The sequence below is a fragment of the Thalassophryne amazonica genome, chromosome 23 (assembly GCF_902500255.1).
Source record: "Thalassophryne amazonica chromosome 23, fThaAma1.1, whole genome shotgun sequence".
Taxonomy (NCBI): Eukaryota; Metazoa; Chordata; class Actinopteri; order Batrachoidiformes; family Batrachoididae; genus Thalassophryne; species Thalassophryne amazonica.
In genome coordinates, this window is record NC_047125.1 from 30,200,457 (window position 1) to 30,225,718 (window position 25,262).

At 40.5% G+C, this 25,262-nt stretch overlaps 1 protein-coding gene across 2 annotated transcripts in view; it reads left to right on the forward strand.

Moving 5' to 3' along the window:
* phka1a (phosphorylase kinase, alpha 1a (muscle)) overlaps window positions 1–25,119 on the forward strand; it is a 27,640-nt gene extending 2,521 nt beyond the window's left edge. The window contains exons 2-32 of one of the 2 annotated variants that reach the window (XM_034164964.1): window positions 274–432; window positions 873–920; window positions 1,054–1,222; window positions 1,373–1,455; window positions 4,324–4,404; window positions 8,364–8,462; window positions 8,550–8,696; window positions 9,280–9,333; window positions 11,055–11,177; window positions 11,324–11,419; window positions 11,628–11,735; window positions 12,972–13,050; window positions 13,155–13,289; window positions 13,517–13,626; window positions 13,974–14,118; window positions 14,319–14,397; window positions 14,822–14,994; window positions 15,785–15,802; window positions 16,793–16,954; window positions 17,036–17,130; window positions 17,236–17,381; window positions 17,506–17,659; window positions 18,119–18,277; window positions 18,413–18,542; window positions 18,813–18,914; window positions 19,205–19,320; window positions 21,322–21,366; window positions 21,494–21,655; window positions 21,750–21,803; window positions 22,460–22,660; window positions 22,819–25,119. In XM_034164964.1, coding sequence (XP_034020855.1) covers window positions 274–432; window positions 873–920; window positions 1,054–1,222; window positions 1,373–1,455; window positions 4,324–4,404; window positions 8,364–8,462; window positions 8,550–8,696; window positions 9,280–9,333; window positions 11,055–11,177; window positions 11,324–11,419; window positions 11,628–11,735; window positions 12,972–13,050; window positions 13,155–13,289; window positions 13,517–13,626; window positions 13,974–14,118; window positions 14,319–14,397; window positions 14,822–14,994; window positions 15,785–15,802; window positions 16,793–16,954; window positions 17,036–17,130; window positions 17,236–17,381; window positions 17,506–17,659; window positions 18,119–18,277; window positions 18,413–18,542; window positions 18,813–18,914; window positions 19,205–19,320; window positions 21,322–21,366; window positions 21,494–21,655; window positions 21,750–21,803; window positions 22,460–22,660; window positions 22,819–22,992 — 3,606 coding nt within the window. In that variant the 3' untranslated portion in view covers window positions 22,993–25,119. The remainder of the gene's footprint in view (window positions 1–273; window positions 433–872; window positions 921–1,053; window positions 1,223–1,372; window positions 1,456–4,323; window positions 4,405–8,363; window positions 8,463–8,549; window positions 8,697–9,279; window positions 9,334–11,054; window positions 11,178–11,323; window positions 11,420–11,627; window positions 11,736–12,971; window positions 13,051–13,154; window positions 13,290–13,516; window positions 13,627–13,973; window positions 14,119–14,318; window positions 14,398–14,821; window positions 14,995–15,784; window positions 15,803–16,792; window positions 16,955–17,035; window positions 17,131–17,235; window positions 17,382–17,505; window positions 17,660–18,118; window positions 18,278–18,412; window positions 18,543–18,812; window positions 18,915–19,204; window positions 19,321–21,321; window positions 21,367–21,493; window positions 21,656–21,749; window positions 21,804–22,459; window positions 22,661–22,818) is intronic. The other variant, XM_034164965.1, reaches the window with a different exon arrangement.
* The last annotated feature ends 143 nt before the right edge of the window (window positions 25,120–25,262 follow it).

Sequence of the window (25,262 nt, forward strand, 5' to 3'; positions counted from 1 at the left end):
TTTGTTGATATGTTCAAATTTGGTGAAATTTGATTTGGAACTTCAGTTAATGTCCTGCTAGCTTTTATTGCATTTTATTATTATTATTATTTTTTTTTTTTTTTTAGAGAAAAGTTTTGCAATTTAAAAACATTCCAAGTGAAGGCCCAAGTCTTGGATTTTATTTTTTTATTGAGGGACATATTTAAAACTCAGCATAAAAGAAACTGTACGCACAAACTAACGTGGTTTGTCTTATGTGTTTGACCCTTGACCTCTCTGTGTGCCCGACAGGATCCAGTGACTGGTCTGTTGCCAGGCAGCCATGAACAGCCGGATGCGTGGGTCAGGGACAATGTATACAGTATCGTGTCAGTGTGGGCGCTCAGCCTGGCCTACAGGAAGAACGCAGACAGAGATGAAGACAAGGCGAAGGCCTACGAACTGGAGCAGGTCGGTCCACAAGTGTGAAAGCGAGCAGCAAATTCCTTCAAAAATCATGCAAATGAAATCAGTAATTTCTTCCACCAAGAGGTTTACATTTTAGCATAATTTTATTCTGCTTGCATAGTGAGTCCAAAAGTCCAAGGAAGGTTGATAACACAATAATTCACAAACCAGTCCACATTCAGACTTGCAATTTTGTATTCTACTGAATATTAATATAAAGATGAGGTGCCTAGAGTTTGGTGCACCTATGCATAAGCCATCATGACATTTTGAAACATTATTAATCGCTATGCTTTACTCAAGCATGCAACCTGTGATGCCACCTAGTGGTGGATGATGTAAATGGGTTCGGGTTAGATAGCAGATCAGTGGTAATAACGAGTGTCCTCGGGAGGAGGTGTTTTTAAAAAGTGAAGTTTTAACATATCTTTCTCACTTTTTAGAGTGTTGTGAAATTAATGAGAGGTATTCTTCAGTGCATCATGCGGCAGGTACGTTTAAAACAAACATGACAGCAAACCCAGAAAGGATCCCGTTTACATGAAAATACTGGCAAACAAATTCTATCTATTGTTCTGAGATGTTTTGGTGAGTTCATAAATGGTCCTTCCTCTGCACCTGTAGCTGGATAAGGTGGAGAAGTTTAAATACAGCAGAAGTACGTCTGACTCCCTCCACGCCAAGTACAACACCAAAACCTGTGCGACTATTGTTGGAGACGACCAGTGGGGTCACCTGCAGGTGGACGCCACCTCGCTCTTCCTGCTCTTCCTGGCTCAGATGACCGCGTCTGGTACGTGTTGAACTGTGCGATGACATTCATAAAGTTTCTGTTTTCTAAACTTAAATCAGCCACTGTGGAAGCAGCGGCTTTCATCAGAAAATCACCTCCGCATTGTGACAATTCTTCTAAATCGATACGTCTTGTGTTCCCGCCTGTCAGGTCTCCACATCGTCTACACGCAAGATGAAGTGGACATGGTTCAGAATCTCATGTTCTACATTGAGACAGCTTACAAAGTAGCTGTAAGTGTGTGATGATGATGATAATGATAATGACAAGAACTTTGTTTTTGTAGCGCTTTTTAGTACAGAATGATCCAGTTTGAAGTGCTTCAACAGTAAAACCACTACACATTAAACAGTGCAACGCACTAACTCCCATCACAATATATTATAAAATTAAAATGTGAAAACATAATTTAAAATGTAGAACATGTAGTAAAGCCATGGATGTCATTACATACAAGATGGTGATATCCAACTTAGAAATTATGAATGAAAGCCAAAAAAAAAGGGCATATTTTGTATTTAAACAACTTAATGGAATCAGAGTTTTTCATCCCATCGGGCAAACTATTCCCCAGAAAAGGTGAAATGTCACAAAAAAACCTTGCATGTGGCCCACAGCTGTTTTCTTTACCTGTGGATTGATTCATAATATTGCATTCTGACACCACGAAACACAGGGCGGTACGTAAGGTTTTACTAGATATACCTTCTAGGAAGGCATAACTCCTTTTAGTCCATTGTGTGTTCATTGTCTTCTGTTTTTAAAAAACAAATTCATCCACAAACATGTTAACAGATGTGCAAACATGCATTTTTTTGAGGGAAAGAGGGAACGCCAAAAAGGTAAAGTGTACAACACATCGATACAAAACAATAATGATACAGTAAAGATGGAGACTCACTTCATGAAGGAAGGTTCTGCCATTTAAGAAGAAAACAAAAAGTCATTGCCTTTTTTCGTTAGTTTTTTTTTTCTTCTAAGGGAAATTTCCACAGCGTTGTAAAAGTTGTTACCTTGTAATTATGAGGTAATAGGTCATAATTACTCACTATATCCTAGTTTTGAGTCACTGTCTAATAGTTTTGAGATACTAAGTCATGAATATGAAATGTTGAATGATAATTGCATGTGCCTGGAAGTAGTCCTTGTGCAATGCATCATGGGATAGTCTGTATGCCTACAGCTGGAGTCTGTGGATATAAACAAAGAGAGATGCTGTACTTTAAAGCCAATTTTGTACCCAAAAGATTTACCTGTAGCGTTATTAACTTACCATTCGAGGCAGCATCAGTAGCGGAACTAAAAAAGATGGTTAAAGTGCAGAATTGCAAGTTTAAAAGGCAAGAAAAAGGATCTGACAGAGGTTCTGACAATCTTGCTTCTCTGAGTTATTAACTTGTGGGTGATGGGCTAAATTGCACATATTTAGAAGTTTTATATCAAATGTTCATAAAATGCTTAATATTTGGCCTTTTTCCACGGGGGAAAAAGCTGTTGTAATGGAGATAATCTTGTCTACTCATTTTTGAGATCATTCAGATCAGTAAGTGTGCACTGCATTGCCTCTGTGCTGAGACAAGCACACGCATTTCTCGCTGGATGGGACTCCAGGGAAAGAAAGAAAGAGAGTTGTGTGATAGGAGCAAGAAATTGCTCTGGGCGAGGAGTGGAGGGTGGGATTACTAATTTACGCACCAAATGGTGGCCATGATTTTGCCACATGTTGTGTGTGATGAAAACTGCAATACTGGTGGTTTTGATGGAAGTACTTTGAGTGGAAAAACCGTTGGTGTGTCCAACATGTAAGTTTTCTGGCTGCTGCAGACTCTGTGAGTTGATGTCGGCTTGAACTTACTGAACTTTCTCTCATTTCAGGTCCTTCCAATATTGTGAATCCACTCGTTTCTAACTGTTGTATTCTTAGGAAAAACATAAACTTCACAAGTTTGTCCCTGTGATGGTTATTGAAGCATCCTGGGTAGAGCCAATATATCGGTCGGCCGATATAAATGGCCGATATAAGCCCTTTTCAAAGTACTCACTATCAGCCGAAATGTCGCCAATAGAACGCCGATAATTGCTCATAAACAGAACAGTTACTGAAATGATGTTTGTCGGCAATGTAAAATGTCCTTGCACCATTTGACCAGTAGATGGAGCTCTGACTCCATTCAACTGAGAGCTGCTTACACCCCTGCTTAAATGCATTCATCACCGGCCCCCATAGTTCGCTGTCACACTGCACTGATCGGCTGACAAAAGCATACAAGTAAGTTTATAAGGATGTTGTTTGTAATAACTTTGCAATTACGTTCACCCCACATTTCTCCCGTTTCAGTTCAACTCAGTTTGATTAACTCAGTTTATGTAGTAATGTGTCAAATGTGCTTCATTGCGTCTGTCACGCTTTTTATTAAGCCCACGTTGTGTAGACCTTATTTCTAGCATGAAAAACTTTCGTTTACTGCTAAGAGGTTGAAACATTCAGATTCGCTGGTTGTCCGGAAGGGTTCTGGGAATTACTGCCGTTCGCTGTTAATCAATATGAGGACAAAGCTTCAGCTTTTAGCTCATACCTTTTTTGTTAAGGGTCTAAAAAAGAACATTTTATTCATTTAAAAAAACAAAATATTGGCTGATTTAACAGCTATAGGCAAATCAGTCGATTTATTGATTATCTGCATTTTTTTCATCTAAATATCGTTATCGGCATCGGCCTCAAAAAATCCATATCAGTCAGGCTCTAATCCTGGGACACAACAAGCAATGCTCTGCATTCTGAGCCTTTTGTTTACTTTCTGAGCGTGTCTGTGCGTCCACAGCAGGCACACATTTCCCACAATCCCCTGCATGACCAAAATCCAATATGGTGAGTATGCAGTCCCCCTATAGAAGACGTTACCTTGTATTTGCGAGATGTTGAGTCACAATTTTGAGATGCTTTAATATAAAAGTATCATTTCACATTGATTGCTAAACTGTAGCTGAGACAATATAAATACTATATATCGTCCGAAAGGTTGGCATTTAATTTGTGGGGTTTTTTTGTGTGTTGTTATTCACCGTCATGTTAACGTTCCTTGTTTTTTCATGCCCCACAGGATTATGGGATGTGGGAAAGAGGAGATAAAACCAATCAGGGTATTACTGAGATTAATGCCAGTTCTATAGGCATGGCCAAGGTTGGTGTACACACACACACACACACACACACACACACACACACACACGGTAAAAAACAAAAGTGTTGGCTCACTGAGGGGTTTAACACCGCGTGTCTCCCTGCATGTTCCTCCTCCTCCTTCCTCCTGCACGAGGCGCTTGTAAAGTGGTAATAGAGAGCAGAGCTGTCAATCACAGAGGCAGAACAGGTGGTGCAGTGTCAGTTTTTGGCACAGAGGAAGGCCTTTAAACTGACCTTTAGTTGACCCTGACTGACTCAGGATCAGCTGATCTCATTTCTATAGCAACAGTATCAAGATCCTCCGATGTGAAACCAAAAATTTGGAATGAGTTCAGCAAAATATTGACAAAGCCAAAGTTTGTGTTGTATTTTAACCATCTGTCACAGAATAGTGGAGATGAAATTAAATTTCAGATTTAATATGAGTTTGTTTAAATGTATCTCTAAATTAGGTGAAAGTTGTAGGAATTGCAGCGTTTTTTTATGTATTTCCTCCACATGAAGGGTAAAAAAATAATAATAATTTGGTTGTTCAGCTCTTTTGGACACCCCCCGGGAGATAAGTACATCTGAGAAGACTTCACGAGACTAAACAAAGGTGATTTCTCACCAGACATAAACCACCTGTAAGGTCATAATAGCGCTGATATCCCTTTGGGATTACGCTCCCAGCCATATCAGCTGGTACTGACCAGGTGCCTTGAGTGGGAATCAAACCTGTGTCACCCAGATGGGAGCACAATACTGTTCTGCTAATCCACCTGGTCTGTTGGAAGGCTTTAATAGCGTTAATCACAAAAAAAAACCCTTCTAGTAAAGCAACCAGAGAATGTGTAGACTGTTGCCCGTTGGCTGAGTTGTGAGTGCTGCTCGAGGGTTGGATAGTCTGCAGATGACCCTTGTGGTTCTGAAGTTTTCAGAGAACACGATACTCTCTCTCGTTCTCAGCCCATGTGTCTCTGTCCTTGGTCTGCAGAGTACACGAGGTATCAGGTTCTCTTTGGTCTTCTAGGAGTGAACTCTCTCTCTTACGAAATATCACAGCACTTCACTCGCTGGACACATACAAGCTAATTTAAGACTCGGCAGGACGATCCTGGCTCCATCTTGACAGGATGATTGTTTATTTTTGTGTCTGTAACACAGCACATTCAGCAGTAAGATTTTAATCTGTAGTTTCATGTAATGTACTATATGCTACCCATAATGCGTGACAAGAACACTGCAAAAACTGACATCTAAGATAGTAAAAAAAGACTTGTTTAAAGAAAATTTTACTTCATTTTTGCCTTTTACATAAGAAAAAATAACTTATTTTGGGAAAATGTATCTCACTTTTTCTTAATAAGCTTTTCCAGTTAATATCAAGCTGTATTTAATCAGTAACAAGGAAAGACAATGGATTTCAAATCATCCAAGCAAAGGAACAAGATAGTTTTCCTTATTTTAAGACCGAGGCTAATCTTAAAATAAGAACTCTGTCTACTTTTAAGGCACATTTTGGTTATTGCCAGTTTTTTCTTTTTTTGCTTTATACAAGACAATTTCGCTAGATTTTGGATTATTTGTCTTATTTTGAAAGGGACAACTTTTGCAGTGACGAAGCTATTTTGTCCCCTTTTTACCCAGCAGGGGTAGAACGGCTCCATCTGTAGGTGTGTTCTGGACTCTGCTGATCTTTGACACAGTATCTCACACATTCTTGTCCAGATTGGATTGTAAATTGACTCTATAATGCGTTCTTAATCGAGACGAACAGATATGGATTTTTTTTTTATGAGCTCATACTGATGTTGAGGAGTTAAAAAAAGAAAAGAATTACAATACAGATATATCTACCAAGATAAACATTAAGAAATTGGCAATTTGTTGTCAAACATGAACTTTATTGATATAACTACTCAACAAAAATATAAACGCAACACTTTTGGTTTTGCTCCCATTTTGTATGAGATGAACTCAAAGATCTAAAACTTTTTCCACATACACAATATCACCATTTCCCTCAAATATTGTTCACAAACCAGTCTAAATCTGTGATAGTGAGCACTTCTCCTTTGCTGAGATAATCCATCCCACCTCACAGGTGTGCCATACCAAGATCCTGATTAAACACCATGATTAGTGCACAGGTGTGCCTTAGACTGTCCACAATAAAAGGCCACTCTGAAAGGTGCAGTTTTGTTTTATTGGGGGGGATACCAGTCAGTATCTGGTGTGACCACCATTTGCCTCATGCAGTGCAACACATCTCCTTCGCATAGAGTTGATCAGGTTGTCAATTGTGGTCTGTGGAATGTTGGTCCACTCCTCTTCAATGGCTGTGCGAAGTTGCTGGATATTGGCAGGAACTGGTATATGCTGTCGTATACGCCGGTCCAGAGCATCCCAAACATGCTTAATGGGTGACATGTCCGGTAAGTATGCTGGCCATGGAAGAACTGGAACATTTTCAGCTTCCAAGAATTGTGTACAGATCCTTGCAACATGGGGCCGTGCATTATCCTGCGGCAACATGAGGTGATGTTCTTGGATGTATGGCACAACAATGGGCCTCAGGATCTCGTCACGGTGTCTCTGTGCATTCAAAATGCCATCAATAAAATGCACCTGTGTTCTTCGTCCATAACAGATGCCTGCCCATACCATAACCCCACCGCCACCATGGGCCACTCGATCCACAACATTGACATCAGAAAACCGCTCACCCACACAACGCCACACATGCTGTCTGCCATCTGCCCTGGACAGTGTGAACCGGGATTCATCCGTGAAGAGAACACCTCTCCAATGTGCCAAACGCCAGCGAATGTGAGCATTTGCCCACTCAAGTCGGTTACGACAACGAACTAGAGTCAGGTCGAGACCCTGATGAGGATGACGAGCATGCAGATGAGCTTCCCTGAGACGGTTTCTGACAGTTTGTGCAGAAATTCTTTGGTTATGCAAACCGATTGTTTCAGCAGCTGTCCGAGTGGCTGGTCTCAGACGATCTTGGAGGTGAACATGCTGGATGTGGAGGTCCTGGGCTGGTGTGGTTACACGTGGTCTGCGGTTGTGAGGCTGGTTGGATGTACTGCCAAATTCTCTGAAACGCCTTTGGAGACGGCTTATGGTAGAGACATGAACATTCAATACACGAGCAACAGCTCTGGTTGACATTCCTGCTGTCAGCATGCCAATTGCACGCTCCCTCAAATCTTGTGACATCTGTGGCATTGTGCTGTGTGATAAAACTTCACCTTTCAGAGTGGCCTTTTATTGTGGACAGTCTAAGGCACACCTGTGCACTAATCATGGTGTCTAATCAGCATCTTGATATGGCACACCTGTGAGGTGGGATGGATTATCTCAGCAAAGGGGAAGTGCTCACTATCACAGATTTAGACTGGTTTGTGAACAATATTTGAGGGAAATGGTGATATTGTGTATGTGGAAAAAGTTTTAGATCTTTGAGTTCATCTCATACAAAATGGGAGCAAAACCAAAAGTGTTGCGTTTATATTTTTGTTGAGTATATAAATATAACCACCAACAGACCAATGTACATCACACTGCCAGCTGTCACTTTATCTTCACTAGCTGGTGGTGGAGTGACCACTTGTCTCTTGTTGCTGTAAAATGCCTGCTCTGAATGAAAATGAACACCAGCTGGTTGCTTTGCCTTTGTCTCTTGTAGCTAATGTGACCAAGGTGTAATGGGGGTTCCAGCCATGCTTTAGTTTACAGCATTCTAAACAATTCTGTCGGATTGCCCTCTGCTGCGCAAACTATGTAATAATACCAAAGTGTTTTTCTGCATTGCTTGGTAAAAATAAAAGTTTTTATAACTACAAAAGTAATGCAGATACTGTTCTGTTCGTGAAAGGCTCATGTAGGCCGATATTATCGGTCAACCAGTCTATGGTTCAGGTTCTAGATCTTACATGTCTTCAGTAGTGTCTTCTGTCCTCAAAGGCTGCTCTGGAGGCGCTGGATGAGCTCAACCTGTTCGGAGCCAAAGGCGGTCCCAGCTCCGTGGTCCACGCCCTGGCTGATGACATACAGCACTGCCAGGTCAGTCGCACACGCCTGTATGTGTGAGCTAAAGGTTTATTTAAAGTAGTGTGGTCACCCCCCTTATTTTGTTTTCTCTGCTATCAGTCCATCCTGACATCCATGTTACCAAGAGCGTCCATGTCTAAAGAGGTGGATGCCGGCATCCTGGCCATCATCTCCTACCCCGCCTTTGCTGTCGAGGACATAAGCATAGTCAACCTGACCAAGGAGGAGATCATCTCAAAACTGCAGGTGACAAAATGTGTGTGTGTGTGTGAGAATCAGTGGAGTCTGCATTTAGAGCCATGGACGCAATCAGATTCATCCACACACACACACAGATTTTTTTTGATTTCATTTTAAGCAATTGATGAATCATTTTAAAAACTTTGTCATGGCAGGAGATGTGTGTTTTACTTATGAAAATAAACCAGATATATTAATATCTATACTAGATAGTATAATATGCCATCCTCCAGGATGGTTTTTCCATCCTGGAGGATTTTTTACGACACAAACACGAGATGCAAAAAAATACAAATGGGTAATGTAGAACTAGAGTGCTGTGTTCAGCCAACAGTTCCCATAATTAGTGCTTGCAGCATATTTGTCCAAAAGGAGACATTTGCAGGTTGGATTGTTATTACTAATTTACTGCTGTGTTGTAGTACATTGATATCACTTGTGATTTTTTTTATTTTATTTTTCTGACTTGATCTAAGTCTGAATGTCACATTTGACCACAAAAGGGCTCTTCAACAAATGAAATCACACCTCATATTTAAAGACTTTGCAATCTCCTCACTATCATTTTTTCCCTGTACTGTCTTTTCAGGGTCGATACGGATGCTGCAGGTTTCTCAGAGACGGACATAAAACTCCTAAAGAGGTAAATGACCAACAAACGTTCTCTTTATTTTCTTCTCAGAAATTGTGTTTGATTGTTGATGTGTAACAGAAGATGTTGCCATCCTGCAATCTGCAGATCCACAATCCTCTGCAGCTCTTGCAGTGTGTCACTCGTTTAGTTCTTCTTCCTCTTTCATTATTGGCCTCAGTATCGGTTATGTTAAGCAGAATGTGTGTGGTTAGAGAGTGACGTGTTGTGGTCTGCCTTGTGCAGATCTTGCGTAACAGAAAGTTGAAAGAAGCTGTTTACTTAGTGGGGAAAGAGCTGGATTGTTTGTAAAGTCCTGATCCTTTTGGACTCTCAAGTGCGCCACATTTTCCATTGCTTCTTGGTCAACTCAAACTTAATTTACTGTGTCAGGCACGTGTGTCCAAGCTGTCAAGAGCTGGTTGAACATTGGCTGGGGACATTATCTGAGGTGAGGTTTGGAGGATGCTGAGCGTCATACTTGAGACTCACTTCCTCAGGTCATTAGATTATGAAGCACATTAGGTGTTCTAATTGTGAGGGAATGCCAACTACATCATCATGGCCATGTGGTGCGCTTCCCTGACCAACTGGGGAGAACCAACGGAGTGCCCACATATCTCCAGATACAGATAGGTTACTTTGGATGGTTTGCCAGGGTGGTTAGCAACCAGAACTCAGGTTGCTTCTGCAGTTTAGTTGATGTGGTGCCAGTCCAGCCTTGTAGACCTGACTTAATCTTCTATAGCAACGCGGTGGCTATTGGGTTTTCCATTTTCCATTTGAATAGAAAGTAATTTGTAGATTGAATGCCTCCTCTAAGGTCAAATCAATTTATTTATACAGCAGCAAATTATAACATAAGCCATCTCAAGGTGCTACACACGAGTCAGCACGAGCCTTGACCTACACTATGAGCAAGAACATTTGTAATGGTGGTTAAGAAAAACTCCCTCTGTGTTTTTTTTTTAATAGAAAGAAACCTCAAGCAGACCAGATTGGCTGGAATTAGAAAACAAGTTTTGTACATCAGTGATTAAAAGATAAAGCATAGCAACTGTTTATGAGTGGACTACATGCTAACTAGTTGAGCTACTAGTTTGGCAAGTCATTGGGGCAACTGGGCTCCTTTAGCTGACTCGGGATCTAGCCTGGGCAGTGTCTGCACCATAAATGAACAGTTAGGTGAAGGGAATGGATTTAATTCCTCGTATATATTGATCTGTTGTTGAAGTAGTCTCTACTTCAGTATTGTAGGATTTGATAAATCTTGATTATTTCAGTATGGTGATGGGGGCCTCCATTTTAAACATTGTTTGCTTCCTGCGCCTCATAGGTCAGCAGTGTTTAGATGAGTTGTAATTGAGTGGTGCAGTCAATGGAAACTATTTGCAGATGACCGCATACTTTAGCAGATCTGCAAAAATCCACAAATTGCATTGATTGAATTTGAAATTTGTCCACATATTGTGTTGCCGTTAGTCTGTGTCGTTATTACCTCAATGATATCAGAGAATGCCGTTTGTGCTTGACGAGAACGTCCTGAGCATCTGAGGGTTACAGAAAAGCAGCCAGCAGTCAGTCCTGCTGAGTCTGTGTAAATGATAATTGGGTGCAGCAGCGTCATCAAAAGTTTATCGCTGCACAGATTGTCTTTCAGCATCAGGATGCAGGTTAGACGAGCCACGGTGTGTCGTTTAAACTTGCTGAACGAGTGGTTTCTCTTTCTCCAGGATCCCCACCGTCTGTATTATGAGTCTGCAGAGCTGAAGCTCTTTGAGAACATTGAGTGCGAGTGGCCGTTGTTCTGGACTTACCTGATACTGGATGGTATTTTTATCAACAGCCCTGAGCAGGTATGGCCATTACCCCCCCCCCCCCCCCCCCCCCGAGCAGATCTGCACAGCTTTTAAGGTTTTCCCATGTGTATTTAAGGCTCTCATCTCTGGCAGGTATTTACAGAGCAAGTGTTGGATTCAGGTTCTCTTAATTCTTTGTCCAGGTGCAGGAATACCAGGAGGCCCTGGAAGGCATCCTGATCAAACAGAAAGATGGGATACGACTCGTTCCAGAGCTCTACAGCGTGCCTGCAGAGAAGGTATCGGACTTGGTTCTAGTCAAAAAAGTTTTATGATGAAGATACTGTGGATCTGTGCAAAATGTATAAGAGTTTGACTTGTTTAAGTAGAAAGTCGGGACCGGTTTTAAAGAACATGGTGTCAGTCGTGATTTGTTTTGATCATTTCTGCTGTGTTTTATGAGCCATTTTCCACTGGACCTTGTGGTGTGGTCACGTTTGCAAACAGGTGGAGGAGGAGTACATGAACCCTCACACTGTGGAGAGGGTTCCCATGGGGAAGTGTCCGCTGAAGTGGGGACAGTCTCTGTATGTCCTGGGAAACCTTCTATCCGAGGTAACGACTATTGGCTTTGCACAATGGCACATGAAGAAAATTCATTCTGGTCCAACGTCTTAAAGGGGCGATAACTGGGTTCATGTTGTCAGTTACTGATATAACCAGGCTTATTAATCCCTGTTCTTTCATGGATAGGGATGGAAATGGTACAAGCCCAGAGTGTTGTGTTATCAAACCGCTCAACCAGATCCAAGTCTTTCCCACACCGGCTTGTTATGGTGACAGACTGTGACCTTCCAGGATGCACAGTGAGAATGTGGGTTTAGGCTCTTCGTTACAGAGGTTCATCCCTTTAATTCAGGTGTTTCATCACAAATGATGTTCTTGATATAATGCACCAACCAGTACGACAGAGCTGGGTATCACTCTGAGAGCTTGTAGCATTTTGTTTGCTACAGAAGTTGGAGAGGTGATGTCACATGGTCCAAAATCACCAACTGGAAAAGCCGGAGGCTTCATAGCCAATGCAACACTTTTTGTTGTGATTCAGTAGCCAACATCAAGGGCGCACTAGTGAAATAAAGTAAAAAAAAAAAAAAAAGAAAAAAAAAAGAAGATGATAATGTGGGTAATCGGGTATCCTGCTAGATACCAGACGAAAATGGAATCCCATGTGCAGACTGATTTTATAGACTGATGTAGGAAATTATTTATGAATAATAAACACACAGGTACAGTAAGTTGTCCATAAGTGCAAGGGACACGACTGTAAGTTGATTTTTGGCTGTCGGCCCATGTTATTGCACATATTTGAGCAGCTTTTGCTGCCATTTAGTGGGCGATGTGAGCATTTCAGGGCTTCTGGTACATTTCCTACTTGAAACCCAAAATTCAGTTTAAAAAAAGGCATTTATAAATCTCAGAAATGCATTTTTTTTTTTCTTTCATTTTGCACACAGAGTTTTGACCTCACAGCATTAATGTATAAAAGTTTTTTGCAGGTCTTGAGTTTTAAGATACAAAATTTGCTGGAAGGCCGGAGTTTCTCCTGACAAGCACAACTTACAGTTGTGAATAAAGAAACTAACAGACAAAGTTACATTCCACAGCAAAGGAAACAGAGTTCTTTATGAACTTTATGCACGTGTTCTGTTTCTGACCAATTTTTTATGCGGTTCCCGCTAAAACCAAAATACATTTGCAGACAGTTAGTTGTGTAACGAACACGCCCTCAGATATCTTTGATCTGTGCACGACTTGTGGATTTAAACCTGTATCTGTCTTGGTCTCCAGGGTTTCCTCGCTCCCGGAGAGATCGACCCTTTAAACCGACGTTTTTCCACCATCCCCAAGCCTGATGTGGTGGTGCAGGGTGAGGACACTGGTTCCTTCTGGTCTGTCGTTTGGTGACCATTTCAACTTTGCAGAGTAAAACCAACTTGAGATGTTGCGCTCAATGCTGCGGTGTTCTTACAGTGTCAGTATTGGCTGAGACTGAGGAGATTAAAGAGCTGCTGCTGAAGAACGGCGTGGAGGTGGAGACTGTGGCCGACATCCATCCCATCCACGTCCAGCCCTCCAGAGTCCTCAGCCACATCTACGCCAGACTAGGTAAACGCAACAGGGCGGGATCAGAACAAGCATACTTTTTTTAATCAAGAGACTTGAAAACAGTATCGGATTAGATCCTGGGAAGTTTTTCAAAATAAATGTTTTTTGGGGGGGATCACCATTACTCATGATATTACAGTGATGTCACCCTTAGGTTTTCTGTATTCAAATACCACTTTTACATATGTTAGCTTGAATAAATCCCCACCCCCACCTTCCTGTTCCAGGCCGTAACCTGAGGTTAGGTCTGACGGGACGCCCCTACAGGAGAATGGGAGTCCTGGGAACCTCTAAGTTCTACATCATCAGAAACACCATCTTCACATTCACGCCGCAGGTTGGCATATAGTTATTAAAGCCGTTACCATGACAACTACCAATTATCTACAGAGTTATTGTATTTAAACTATGGAGATCTTTATATGCTATTGAGGTCTCCTTGTTTTTTTAAAATAGTTTTTAAATGTGATTTTTACTTCTAAATGAAAGTCAACAAAATGTGCGCAGATACGTTTACGAAAGTTTTGAGGATCTTCTCTGTTCTTTAAAATAATTGTAGCCCAGTTGTTGTTCCTTCACACTGTTTTGATTTCTGCAGTCGTAACACCACAGTACCTTTTGAATGAAATGAAAGTTAAACTAAAGGGGGGTTTCTCACTTTCCCATTGTCCCAAAACCGTGCAGTTCATCGATCACCAGCAGTTCTACCTGGCGTTGGACAACAAAATGATTGTGGAGATGTTGAGGACAGACATCTCCTACCTCGCGTCGCGATGGCGGATGCTTGGCCGGCCCACCGTCACCTTTCCAATTTCACAGTCGATGCTGAGTGAGTATTTTTTTGTCTTTTTTGAGTGCAGTCAGTAAAAAAAACACATGGGAGAAACCTAAAGTTAACAAAATATCAAACACTGAACAAATTAAGAATGGAAAGTCCTTAAACCTTTATATCCAGAACCTGCACGTGGAACAATCCTAAATTAATTAAATATTGTTAAAAATGTGAAATCTTGCGTGCTTTCATTTCAGCTGAAGATCGCTCAGACCTGGACCCCGCAGTCTTGGGTACACTGAAGAAGCTACAGGACGGATACTTTGGAGGAGCAAGGTTAGTGGGGGTGGGAGAAACCAAAACAAGAACACTCTCCGAGAGCACAGACCTTCACCAAAGATGGACAATTACTCATATTTTGCATTAAAAGTCTCAAGTCTGACTAGAAAAGCAGCTTTAAGTCTGAGTCTGGATCCAGATTGTTTTAAAAAAATAAATATGTTACATCTGTGAATTTATGTGAAATGATCTTGCTTTATATATAATTTAATTTTTAATTGTAAAGAATTTTGGTACTTGCAAAATTTATGCACAAATATTTATAAAATAAATGGATTTTAAATCAGTACAACTAATTTCAGCGTTATTTAAATATATGGGAAAATTTCTGTATATTAAAATAAGGACACCTTTACATTGCTTCACAGTGCGAAAGAATTAAAAGTAACACCAAATCTGTCCTCCTCTTGCCCACTTCCAGGATCCAGACAGGAAAGCTGTCAGAGTTCTTGACCACCTCTTGTTTCGCTCACCTCGGTTTCCTGGATGGTAAGATCTCTGGTAGCATGGCCCATCAAGACGAAGAGTATGATGATGATGATGACGCCGAGGGATATTTTGCTGAGACGAACGTGCATGAGCTTTGTGTTGATGGTAAGGAAAAGGCAGAAGGATGGATGATGTGCAGAAACACCAGCGATGGAAAAACTGAATGAAAGATTTTGGTAAAGCTTGAGTTGTGACGTGGCATTTACTTTCCATCGTTGGCTTGAAGATGCTTTTTTATAACCTTTGATCGACTCCTGCATCACATCACCATCCTCTCTGTTCAGACTGTTTGCCCCAAACATGGTTTTGACTGTCGCTTTATGGCAGGGTTTCTCAACCTTGAATGTGGGAGCACATGTTCAATGGAATATATTACTTAAAAAAAAGTTAAATCAAATGGTTTGCAGAAAATTAATTTGCAGCTGCTCTAGTAATCATTAAATTTACAAAAAACAATCAATAGTTGCTGCTCTAGATTGAAATATATCTCATCAACTTGGGATTTTATCTTGTTTCTTGAAAGTGGAATCCATACGATAGCTCTTATCCTTGATATTGTGGAGAATTTAATGAACTGAGCGACTAAGATCATGGATTTGAAAAAGTTGAGAAATCCTGCGCTGCATTAGTAAATCAAGTGTTTTTTTGTTTTTTTACTGCTTAAATTTCTAATCTTGGTTATTGTCTTTTCCATTATAGTCCAGGCATTTTCTCATCCACAGTTAATTATTAACTATAGGCTTTGTGCAGTAACACATGCACTTGGTTTAAAATGCTTGAACAGATGCCAGTGTCCTTGAATGCATCATTTTACAATTTGTGTCTATGCATTATCCAAATATTGACATTTTTGTTTCATTTTTGTTTTTTCTACCATCACCTTTTAATTTAATAGTTCAGACTGCTGACACAGGTAAGTTTCTATGCAGACGATGTTGCTGTGTTTTCTCATATTTTCTCGTATTTTCTCTACATGACTGTTTTTTTTAAATTATTATATCACTTCTTTTTTATTGGTATATTTGGCAACAACAATAAATGCACATAAAATGTGTAAATTGGTCATTTCAGAGGATAACAGTAAGCAAAGACAATATGACAAACATTGAATCATAAATACAACAACCAGTAATGTCTGAAAACTGACTATAACCTGTATGTGTCCATAACTATAACAAATCAGTGTGTGAAGGTCATAGACAGAAATGCAGTAGACTACACTCACTCATTCACCTTCAACCACTTACTCCAGGATCGGGTCATGGGGGGCTGGAGCCTATCCCAGCAGTCATAGGGTGTGAGGTGGAGTACACCCTGGACAGGATGCCAGTCTGTGGCAGGGCCACACATGGACACATTCACACCCGTACGCACACCTACAAACAACAGAAAGTTTCCAGTCCATCTAACTTGCATGTCTTTGGATGTGGGAGGAAGCTGGAGCAGACGGAGGGAACTCACGCAAACAAACATGGGGAGAACACACAAACTCCACACAGAAAGGCCACAAGTGGGAATTGATCTCATGACCTTCTTGATTTGAGGCAATAGTACTAGCCACCGTGCCACCCGCAAGAGACTACAGAGTGTGTCAAAGTTTGCAATGGTCAAAAATTTTTGACAGTCTTGAAAATCCTGCCATTGTTAAATTGTTAAAACAAGACCGAAGCATATCCCAGTTCATCATGGACATCCTCCTGGGCCCTCACAGGGTTTTCTTTTTGGTATCTGTGGAGTCAGAATGTCACCTGTCAAAAACTCACATTTCAACAGAACTGGAAGATCAGGAACACGCTTTTTCTTGACCACTTGCACCTATCCTTGTCAGTTTTGCTTCTGTGTACCCTCTTTTAGTCTTTCCTTCTAGTTTCTATCTCTGCTTTCTTTCTGTCCATGTCTCCAGAAGCCGACAACCTCACCCAGTATCTGGACCATCTCTTGGCCCACGCAACCCCTAAGAAGCCCAAACGGCATGTGAGGGGACTGGGGAGGTTCAAGGCTGTCGCTACAAAAACCAAGGACATGGTCTCGTTAATGAGCAAAGCCCAGGATCTGAACGTGCACAGTGAGTGGGTCACCCCACACACTGATTGGTGCTTGTTGGAGATACAGTGAAGGCAGATAAGTTTATTCTGTTTTTCTCCAGATGTCAACATGTACCTGCCGAGCAAGTTGTTTCACTCTGTTGCTCCTTCACTCAACCTGAACTTCACAGATTCTTCTGCACCTCAGTACACTCCGGTTTGAGGAGCAAACACTTTTCCTCACATACTACATCCTGGATGTGCAATAATCCAGTACAGTTTGCACTCAGGATCTCTGCTTACTTGTTCATCTTTTCTCCAGGTTCCAGAGGTGAGTAGGGAACTGATGAGCAGTATCCCCAGAGAGCCCAGCGGAAGCATAGACTACAATGCTTTGGTCCAGCTGCTAAAAGACACGCAGAGTTTCCAAGACCAGGCTGATATACTCTACATCCTCTTCAAGGACAAGTGAGACGAGTTCTAAAATGCATTTTACAGCTGTCGAGGGGTAAACGTGCATCTGTTGGGTTCCTGGCAGGATTATGGAACACTAAATGCAGCTGTACTGAGCAGTGTTTTTGTTTCTAATCAGGGGTATGGACTGGGACACACATCTACATGGTAAAGGCTCCACAGTTCGATCCCTGCTGACTGACCTCTATGAGAAGGCAGGTGAACTCAAGCACTGGGGACTCATCAGGATGATCTCTGGTATGCTGAGGAAGAAGGTGGAGGAGCTTGACTGGGTACGATTCACAAACACTTGGCATCTGTTCTTGTGTTACTGTATTTTCCAGAGTATAAGTTGCACCTGACCAAAAAAAAATGCATTATTAAGAGGAAGAAAAACCACACAAAAATGTTCTATGTGTGGAACTCACTTTGAAGCACAGTATTTCTGTGGTGGCGAGTTTAACAACGGGCAGGAACTTTGTGTTGCACTTGTGCACACCACAGTCTTTATTGTTACTTAACAAGAGGACTTTTAAATTCTAAAAATAAGTAAGATGGACAAATAAATGTGCATTAGACAACATATTAGATGTTATTTAACGTAGTTTGGGCAAATGTAAATAGTTATTTATAAGGAACTCATCATTTTTCAGGATATAAGTTGCCGGGCCTCCCAAAGTAGTAAAAAAAACAAACAATGAAAACGACATATACTCCAGATATACTCACACTTTGGTCATTTATTTTGTCAGGCCTGCTCTGATTTGCTGGCGCACCAGAAGCACCTGACGGTGGGACTTCCACCTGAACCCAGAGAGAAAACCATCGTCGCTCCAATCCCTCCAGACCAGCTGGCGGCGCTTATTGACGAGGCCAGCGGCAACGACATCAACGTGGCCATACTCACTCAGGTGGGTCATATTGTCTTCTTACAAGAGTTTTTACTTATTTAAAAGTTTCTTAAAAAGTCTATGTCGAAGACATTTATACTTTGTTTTCATAAAAGATCTCCCTGCTGCCGTTACTTCTCTTCCTTCCTCTGTCAGGAGATCATGGTGTACCTGGCCATGAGCATCAGGACTCAGCCCAGCCTCTTCAGCGAGATGTTCCGGCTCCGGATTGGCCTGATCATCCAGGTCATGGCCACTGAACTCGCACACTCCCTCGAATGCTCAGGTGTGACCGCACGGGAAAACAACATTCCTTATTGACCTACTCTTGTGTGTGTGTGTTTTTTTATTATAATAAAGTTGGATGTTGGTGAATGAATAAATGCATGACATCCCGAAATTGCAAAATGCTTGATGTTGCATGTTGCAGCTTCAAAAACAGATATTAAGCAATATAAAGAAAAAAAACGCGTATTTTGCTACTGGAAAACTCCAAAGGCATCATTAAGGTCCATCAAAGTGAAGGTGAGTTTTTCTTGTGAATGTTTTTGTGCAGGAGAAGAGGCCACCGAGAGTCTGATGAATCTGAGTCCATCCGAAATGAAGAACCTCCTCCATCACATCCTCAGTGGGAAGGAGTTCGGCGTGCAGCGCAGCGGTCAGTCAAAAGAACAAAAAAACAACCAGAATTCACCTGCAGCCAGTCGCATTCTGATGTCTGTCACTTTGGCAGAAGCTTTTCTAAACAAAGGTGGTTTTTACTTCTTAACCTCCACCAGTGGCGCCATGTTGTCACCCAGATGTATTTGTTGGATGGTTACGTACATTAAAACCTCTGACAAGAATTTTGTGACATTTGGTTGGGACTGTCGACCCCAGTGCCAACCGTTTTTTTTGCATTGCCTTTACCTTCGGGTGTCCTCATCGTGTTTTTCTGTCTCTCCATAGACCGAGAAGTGGACACCAGGGTCAGTCCAGCCCTCTCCATCCACCACTTGGGCAACGTGGGCGCCACAAAGAGCGAGCGAGCCGGCATCAGCAAGCTGAAGACGGACATGAAAATGGTGAGGACGACTGAGACGCTAAATCTCTCTGCTAGTCACAGGAAATAACACAGCACATCACATTAACGTGCAAATGTGTTGAACAGAAAATATCCATTAGCATTTTATCATTTATAGAGATTTGTCAAGAAGAAATGCTAAATTTTGAGTTGTTCCAGCTCTACCAGTTGTTTAAACTATTTTCAAAATGTGTGAAATATGTTTTTTACTTTGTGTAACCAGTTAAACGTCATGCAGGTTTGAGGTGCAAACCAAGAGCATATAAAGGTTTTAAACTGATAACTGGTCTGAGGTGGTTTATAAACTCTTTTAGAACTTTTTAACTGGTTGTCAAAATTCTTTTCAAGTATTACACAAAAAAATGTGAAACTCATTTTAAAGATGTAATTTTGTTCACCAAAGTAATTGGTTTTTAAGAATAAGTGACAAATTATCAAAGTCAGAACAATCCCAATGCAGCGTAGTGACGTTTAAAATGAAAAATATAATGTGCGTTTTGAACAGACTTCAAAATGTCTCTCATTGTGCAAAACTTGTAAATTTTGTGGGTTTGATTTCATTGTACTTCATGTTGTTTGCATATATCTTGTTGCAATTTCAGCCAGATGACATCTTGATTAAAATAATTTTGTTGATAAAACCAAATCTTAAAGTGATGCCAAAAACAACAGGATATTCTGAGGTGTTGAAGGTATAACAACGTTTATCTTTTTGCAGCTGGAGCACAGGTTGTCTCTGACGGAGCCAAGGAAGGTGATGATCAGGTGTTAATCCACCTGTGGGGAAAATAATTAAAAATAATTTGGAGAAAAAATGTAATTGAAAAATAAAAGTTGATTATTACGAAATCAGCAATCAGAGGTGGTGAATACAAAAGTAGAACTTATTCATCAGATAAATCACTTAATTGGGTGGCACTGATGCAGAATATTCAGATTATAATTATAGAGGTAGGTTGTTAAATAAAATTTATAATATATATATTTTTTATGTCCTAGGTGGAACACCGGCTGTCTTTGAGTGAACAGTTTAAGATATTATCAATAAAAATCAGCAGTAGCTTCCATACAGTTATACTGCTAATTGCAGTTGTTGCTTTTCATCAGTAGTAAATAATTAATTTGTTCACAACTGTAAGTTGTGCTTGTTAAGAGGAATTTCCGTACGGCAAAACCTGCATCTTAAAGCTCAAGAACCGTAAAATGCTCAGAATCTAAATTTTTATACATTAATAGTGTGAGGTCAAATATCTGGATGCCAAAAAAAAAGCATTTCTGATATTTATAAATATCAAGTAGGAAATGCACATAAACCCTAAAATGCTCACATTGCTCACTAGGTGGCGACAAAAGGTGCTCAAATGTGCAGCAAGGTCTCGACTGTTTATTCATTTGAGACATTAGTGCAGCAAATAACAAAATATTTACAGAGGAATCTTTCAAACGGTGAGACAAGCACCAAATTTGGCACAAATACTCCTTAGACATCACTCTTTTGAAAAAACCGACTTGTCACTTGAATTTTCAATCAGCAGCCAAGTAGGGGTCAATTGAGGAATTACACAGGGGTCAAAATATAAATATATCTATTTATATAAAAAATGCTCCAATCATATGGAAAATTATACCATATTATTTGTCTGAACATAAAGATTCCAAAAAGGTATAATTTGGACAATCTGTGACTGAATGTTCTGGAGTTATGGGGTAAAACAGCAAGAATGGTGACAAAGGTCAATTTCAATTTGTACAGGGGTCAAAAGTTAAAGTTGCTCCAATTTTGGTTTAAAAAAAAGTGGTGCAAAGGTCACAACACTAGGAAGCGTTTTACTTTTTAAAATAAAGAAAGGATGGTAAGGGGTTTAGCAGTGCCAAAATAAATATTTGTTTAACTAGTATTCCATCAACTTTCAGTTTTTCTGTCACCGTGATTTTATTATTGTTATCTCTAAAGTTTTTTCATTTAATAATTTATTCATTTAGTTCTGTGTCTGTCTCTCAGGCCTTCAGATCCCAGTCAGTGGACATAGAAAATGTTGAACCAGAGGTAAAATGATCCATTTTTCATTCAAACTGTGATTGTGTGACTTTATTGGCACTTACGCTGCGTTGCCAGAACATTAGCTGATCTCCAAAACTTTGGGGACTAAATCGTTTGTGTTCTGACTTGGCAGAGTGACAGACTCTTGTCTGTAGAATCTGTGGACATTCCCGACTTCTGTCCTGTTGTGAAGGATTCCAGACACGGCCAATGGCTGCGCAGAAGGCGCTTGGACGGGGCTTTGAACAGAGTCCCCGTCGGATTCTACCAGAAAGTCTGGAAGATCCTGCAGAAGGTAAGTCCGTGCATTCAACAACTCCTGCAAAGGTATCACTTCTGGTTCCATTTGGACGTGTTTCTTCTGTACTGTGTGCTGTGTTGTGTTTCAGTGTCACGGTCTCTCCATAGAGGGTTTTGTTCTTCCTTCTTCAACCACCAGAGAGGTATGAGCTCAACACGGCGAATGCCAAATGTCAGACAAAACAACAACAAAACAGATAAAAGTTTGGTTTGAAGACTCAATTCTTGTGCAGTCTGGTTTGTTTTTGTTAATTTTACTACTTGAAACCAAACGACTGTTCCATCTCTCTAAATGACCCTCTTGTTTCCTGTCACATTTTTGTTTTCATCTGTTGTCGACTGTGTTTGCAAACCTACATGCTAACTGGTCAAGCTAGCTGACTTGACAAACCGCTCTAGCGACTTGGACAAGCTAACAAGCTTGTTAGTGACAAAACTTGTTTGCCAACTGTCTTATTGTTATGAAGCTTGCTAGCTGGTGGGATGACTTGGACGCTGCCTAAATATTAAGTAAGAAATTTATTCTCGCCACGTTTTCTTTACAATTGACAGTGAACTCACCAGATTTTTATAAAATTTTATCATTTGATACGATTAGCTAAATGTGATGGCAGCCTTTATTTTAAACATAAAATCAAATGTGAATTTGGTTTTTGACACAGAATGGTGATGTGAATAATAATTTACTGTGTTCTGAAATGGTGAATGTTATTTCAGCGATCTTTAGTCTCACTTCCACATTAGAGGAATCTGTATGCTGTTTGTGTTCTTCACCTTCGACCTTGTGCAACTCCTTCAGATGACTCCAGGAGAGATCAAATTCTCCGTCCACGTGGAGACTGTCCTCAACCGCGTTCCTCAGCCTGAATACCGACAGCTGCTGGTGGAAGCCATCTTGGTGCTCACTATGCTAGCTGACGTGGAGATCGAGAGCATCGGCTCCATCATTCACGTGGAGAAGATAGTGCACATCGCCAATGAAATGTTCTGCAAAGATCAGGTCAGCAGCAGATTAGAAGTAAGCAGCAATGCGAGGGTTTTGCAAGGGAATTTCCCACTAGTCCTAGGGTCCTAGGTGTTTAATTTCATCAAAAGTAACTCAAAATCAGTTTTTAAATAGTTCTGTGGCATCAATTTGCAAATGTTCATCTCTTGCAGAGGGATCTGGGAGCAGAGGAGCACATCCTGGAGAGGGATCCGTCCACCGGCGTGTGCAGGCTGCTGTACGACAGCGCCCCCAGTGGCCGCTTTGGGAGTATGACCTACCTCACCAAGGCCGTGGCGGTGTACGTGCAGGACTTTTTACCCGGCGGCTCCTGTGCAGTCCAGTGAGAGGAAACCACAGGCAACGGGAACACACCGACACACGGGTTAAATGTCATCTTAAATCTGCAACCGTTTGTCAAAAGTAGAATTTAGAAGAAAAAAAAATGGACATAAACGTATCTGCTGCGTCTGACAAATCAGACGTCATTTCTCACATTTCAGGCTGCATTCTCGCCGTCTGCTGCACGGTTCCAAATCCTCCTCTGTACCGCTGTCCAATAGGAGAAACCGTAACAGCAGCTACCACGGCTTCTCCTCCAGAGGGCGCCACTGGCCCCACGGAAGAAATGTTTCTTTCATGTGTTGAAAAATATATTTAATAAAGAAGTGGATCTTCTCAAGAAGATAATTTGGGTGCTGCATAGTACGCAATTACAAATATGTGCCACTAGAACATGCACACGCATCAAACGTTTAATTACAGCCTCCAGTTCAGTGCAGATTTAAATAAACTTATGGTTACTTTTGACAGTTTAATCATTAGGTGTATAAAATTTAAAACAAATAAATATAAAGCTAATCACTGTTTCTGTGAGTTAAAGGGGGGAAAAAATCATTTAGTTTTTATATCAGCAGTCAAAAACAACAGATATTAACCCATTTAAAGCATTTTAAAAACAGAGGGATTTTAGGATATTTCACCAAAATGCTTAATGCTTATAACAAAAGTTTTCTGTTTATAAAGAACAAATAAAAAAGTACATTTACATTTAATTTGCACAGTGTACAAACACTTTAATGGATTAAAACAGAATTTAAACCAGTTTACAGCACATTTAAAGTGTTTTAAACCATTTTCATATGTAATGAAACGTATTTATGAAGCTCACGTGTCTTGATCCGCTGGAGCCTATCCCAGCAGTCACAGGGCACGAGGCGGGTTCACCCTGGACAGGACGCCAGTCTGTCGCAGGGACACATACAGACTAACAAACACGCACACCTACGGACAGTATAAAGTGTCCACTCCACCTAACCTGCGCGTCTTTGGATGTGGGAGGAAGCCAGAACACCGGGAAGGAACCCACGCAAACAAACAGGGAGAACAAGCAAACCCCACACAGAAAGGCCACAGGTGGGAATCGAACCCATGACCTTGTTACAGTGAGGCAACAGTGCTAACCACTAAGTCACATGCTGCCATATTTATGAAGTTAAATACATTTAAAATTTAGCTATTTTTTTGTTTGTTTATTTTCACAAATAAATGTTTAATTTTTCAGTTTTTTTTTTTTTTGTATCAGTTGATGAAGCGGTTTAGATCTGACACTTTTGAATGTACTCCTGATTTGTCACTCCTGCATGCTGTGAACATTTAAAATAACCTCAGATCATTATTGTTATTGATTACACCCCCCGTCCTAGAACTTGATTAAAGGTCCATTTTGTTGTCTTATGAGTAACAGATTTTGGGAGATTTGACATTGTTGCACTTCTGAACTTACAACAAACACGCTGCTAAAAGAGTACGTTTAAACATTAACACGGCGCAGAAACATAGACTGAAGTGTCAAACTGTAAACCTAAATCTAGTTATTACTGAATGCAGTGCACTGGATTTTTGTTTTTTTAGGCTGCCTTAATTTGTGCTGTTCGGTTTTCCGTCCTTTTTTAGCAGACAATTGCCTTAATTTACAACTTATCTCTGCAAAAGCTATTTTAGTACATTATTAAAATTACAGTGAATTGTTTTTTGTATTAATTTTCATACATGTACTCATTTGACGTTGAAACGGCAGAAACTAGGGAACGTGTTTGTATGTGTAATTTTGCCAATAACGTACCTCACTTTAGATTGAGTTTTTTCTAAAGGGTCATACAATATTAGGAAAGGGGGAGCAAAGCAATGTTAATTAGAATTTCAAGTAACTTTTTAAAAATTAAAAATAAGCACACTTAGCAGTAGGAGGCGCTGCAGTGCGTAGATAGAATTTTAGGGTCACAATAATATGAATTGACCTGGATTCTGTTCTAAGATCATTTGGATAACGGGTCCCAAATCTGATCTGCTCAATTGTGACATTTTAAAAAGTTTAACTTCCATATCGCAGATCAAAGGAAAAACAGTGAAAGTTTACGAGACGTAATGATCGATCATCCAAATTTATTTTATTGATTGAGAAAGATGACTTCCAAAAGGAAATTAATAAGTATTAAAAAAAAAAAAAAATTTAAAAAGACTGAATGTTTCACTGGAATGCTAATAAAATAAAATAAAAGTCTTTTTTTTTTTTAAACAGTTAGTGCTGAGAATCATCACACACATACACCTGGTT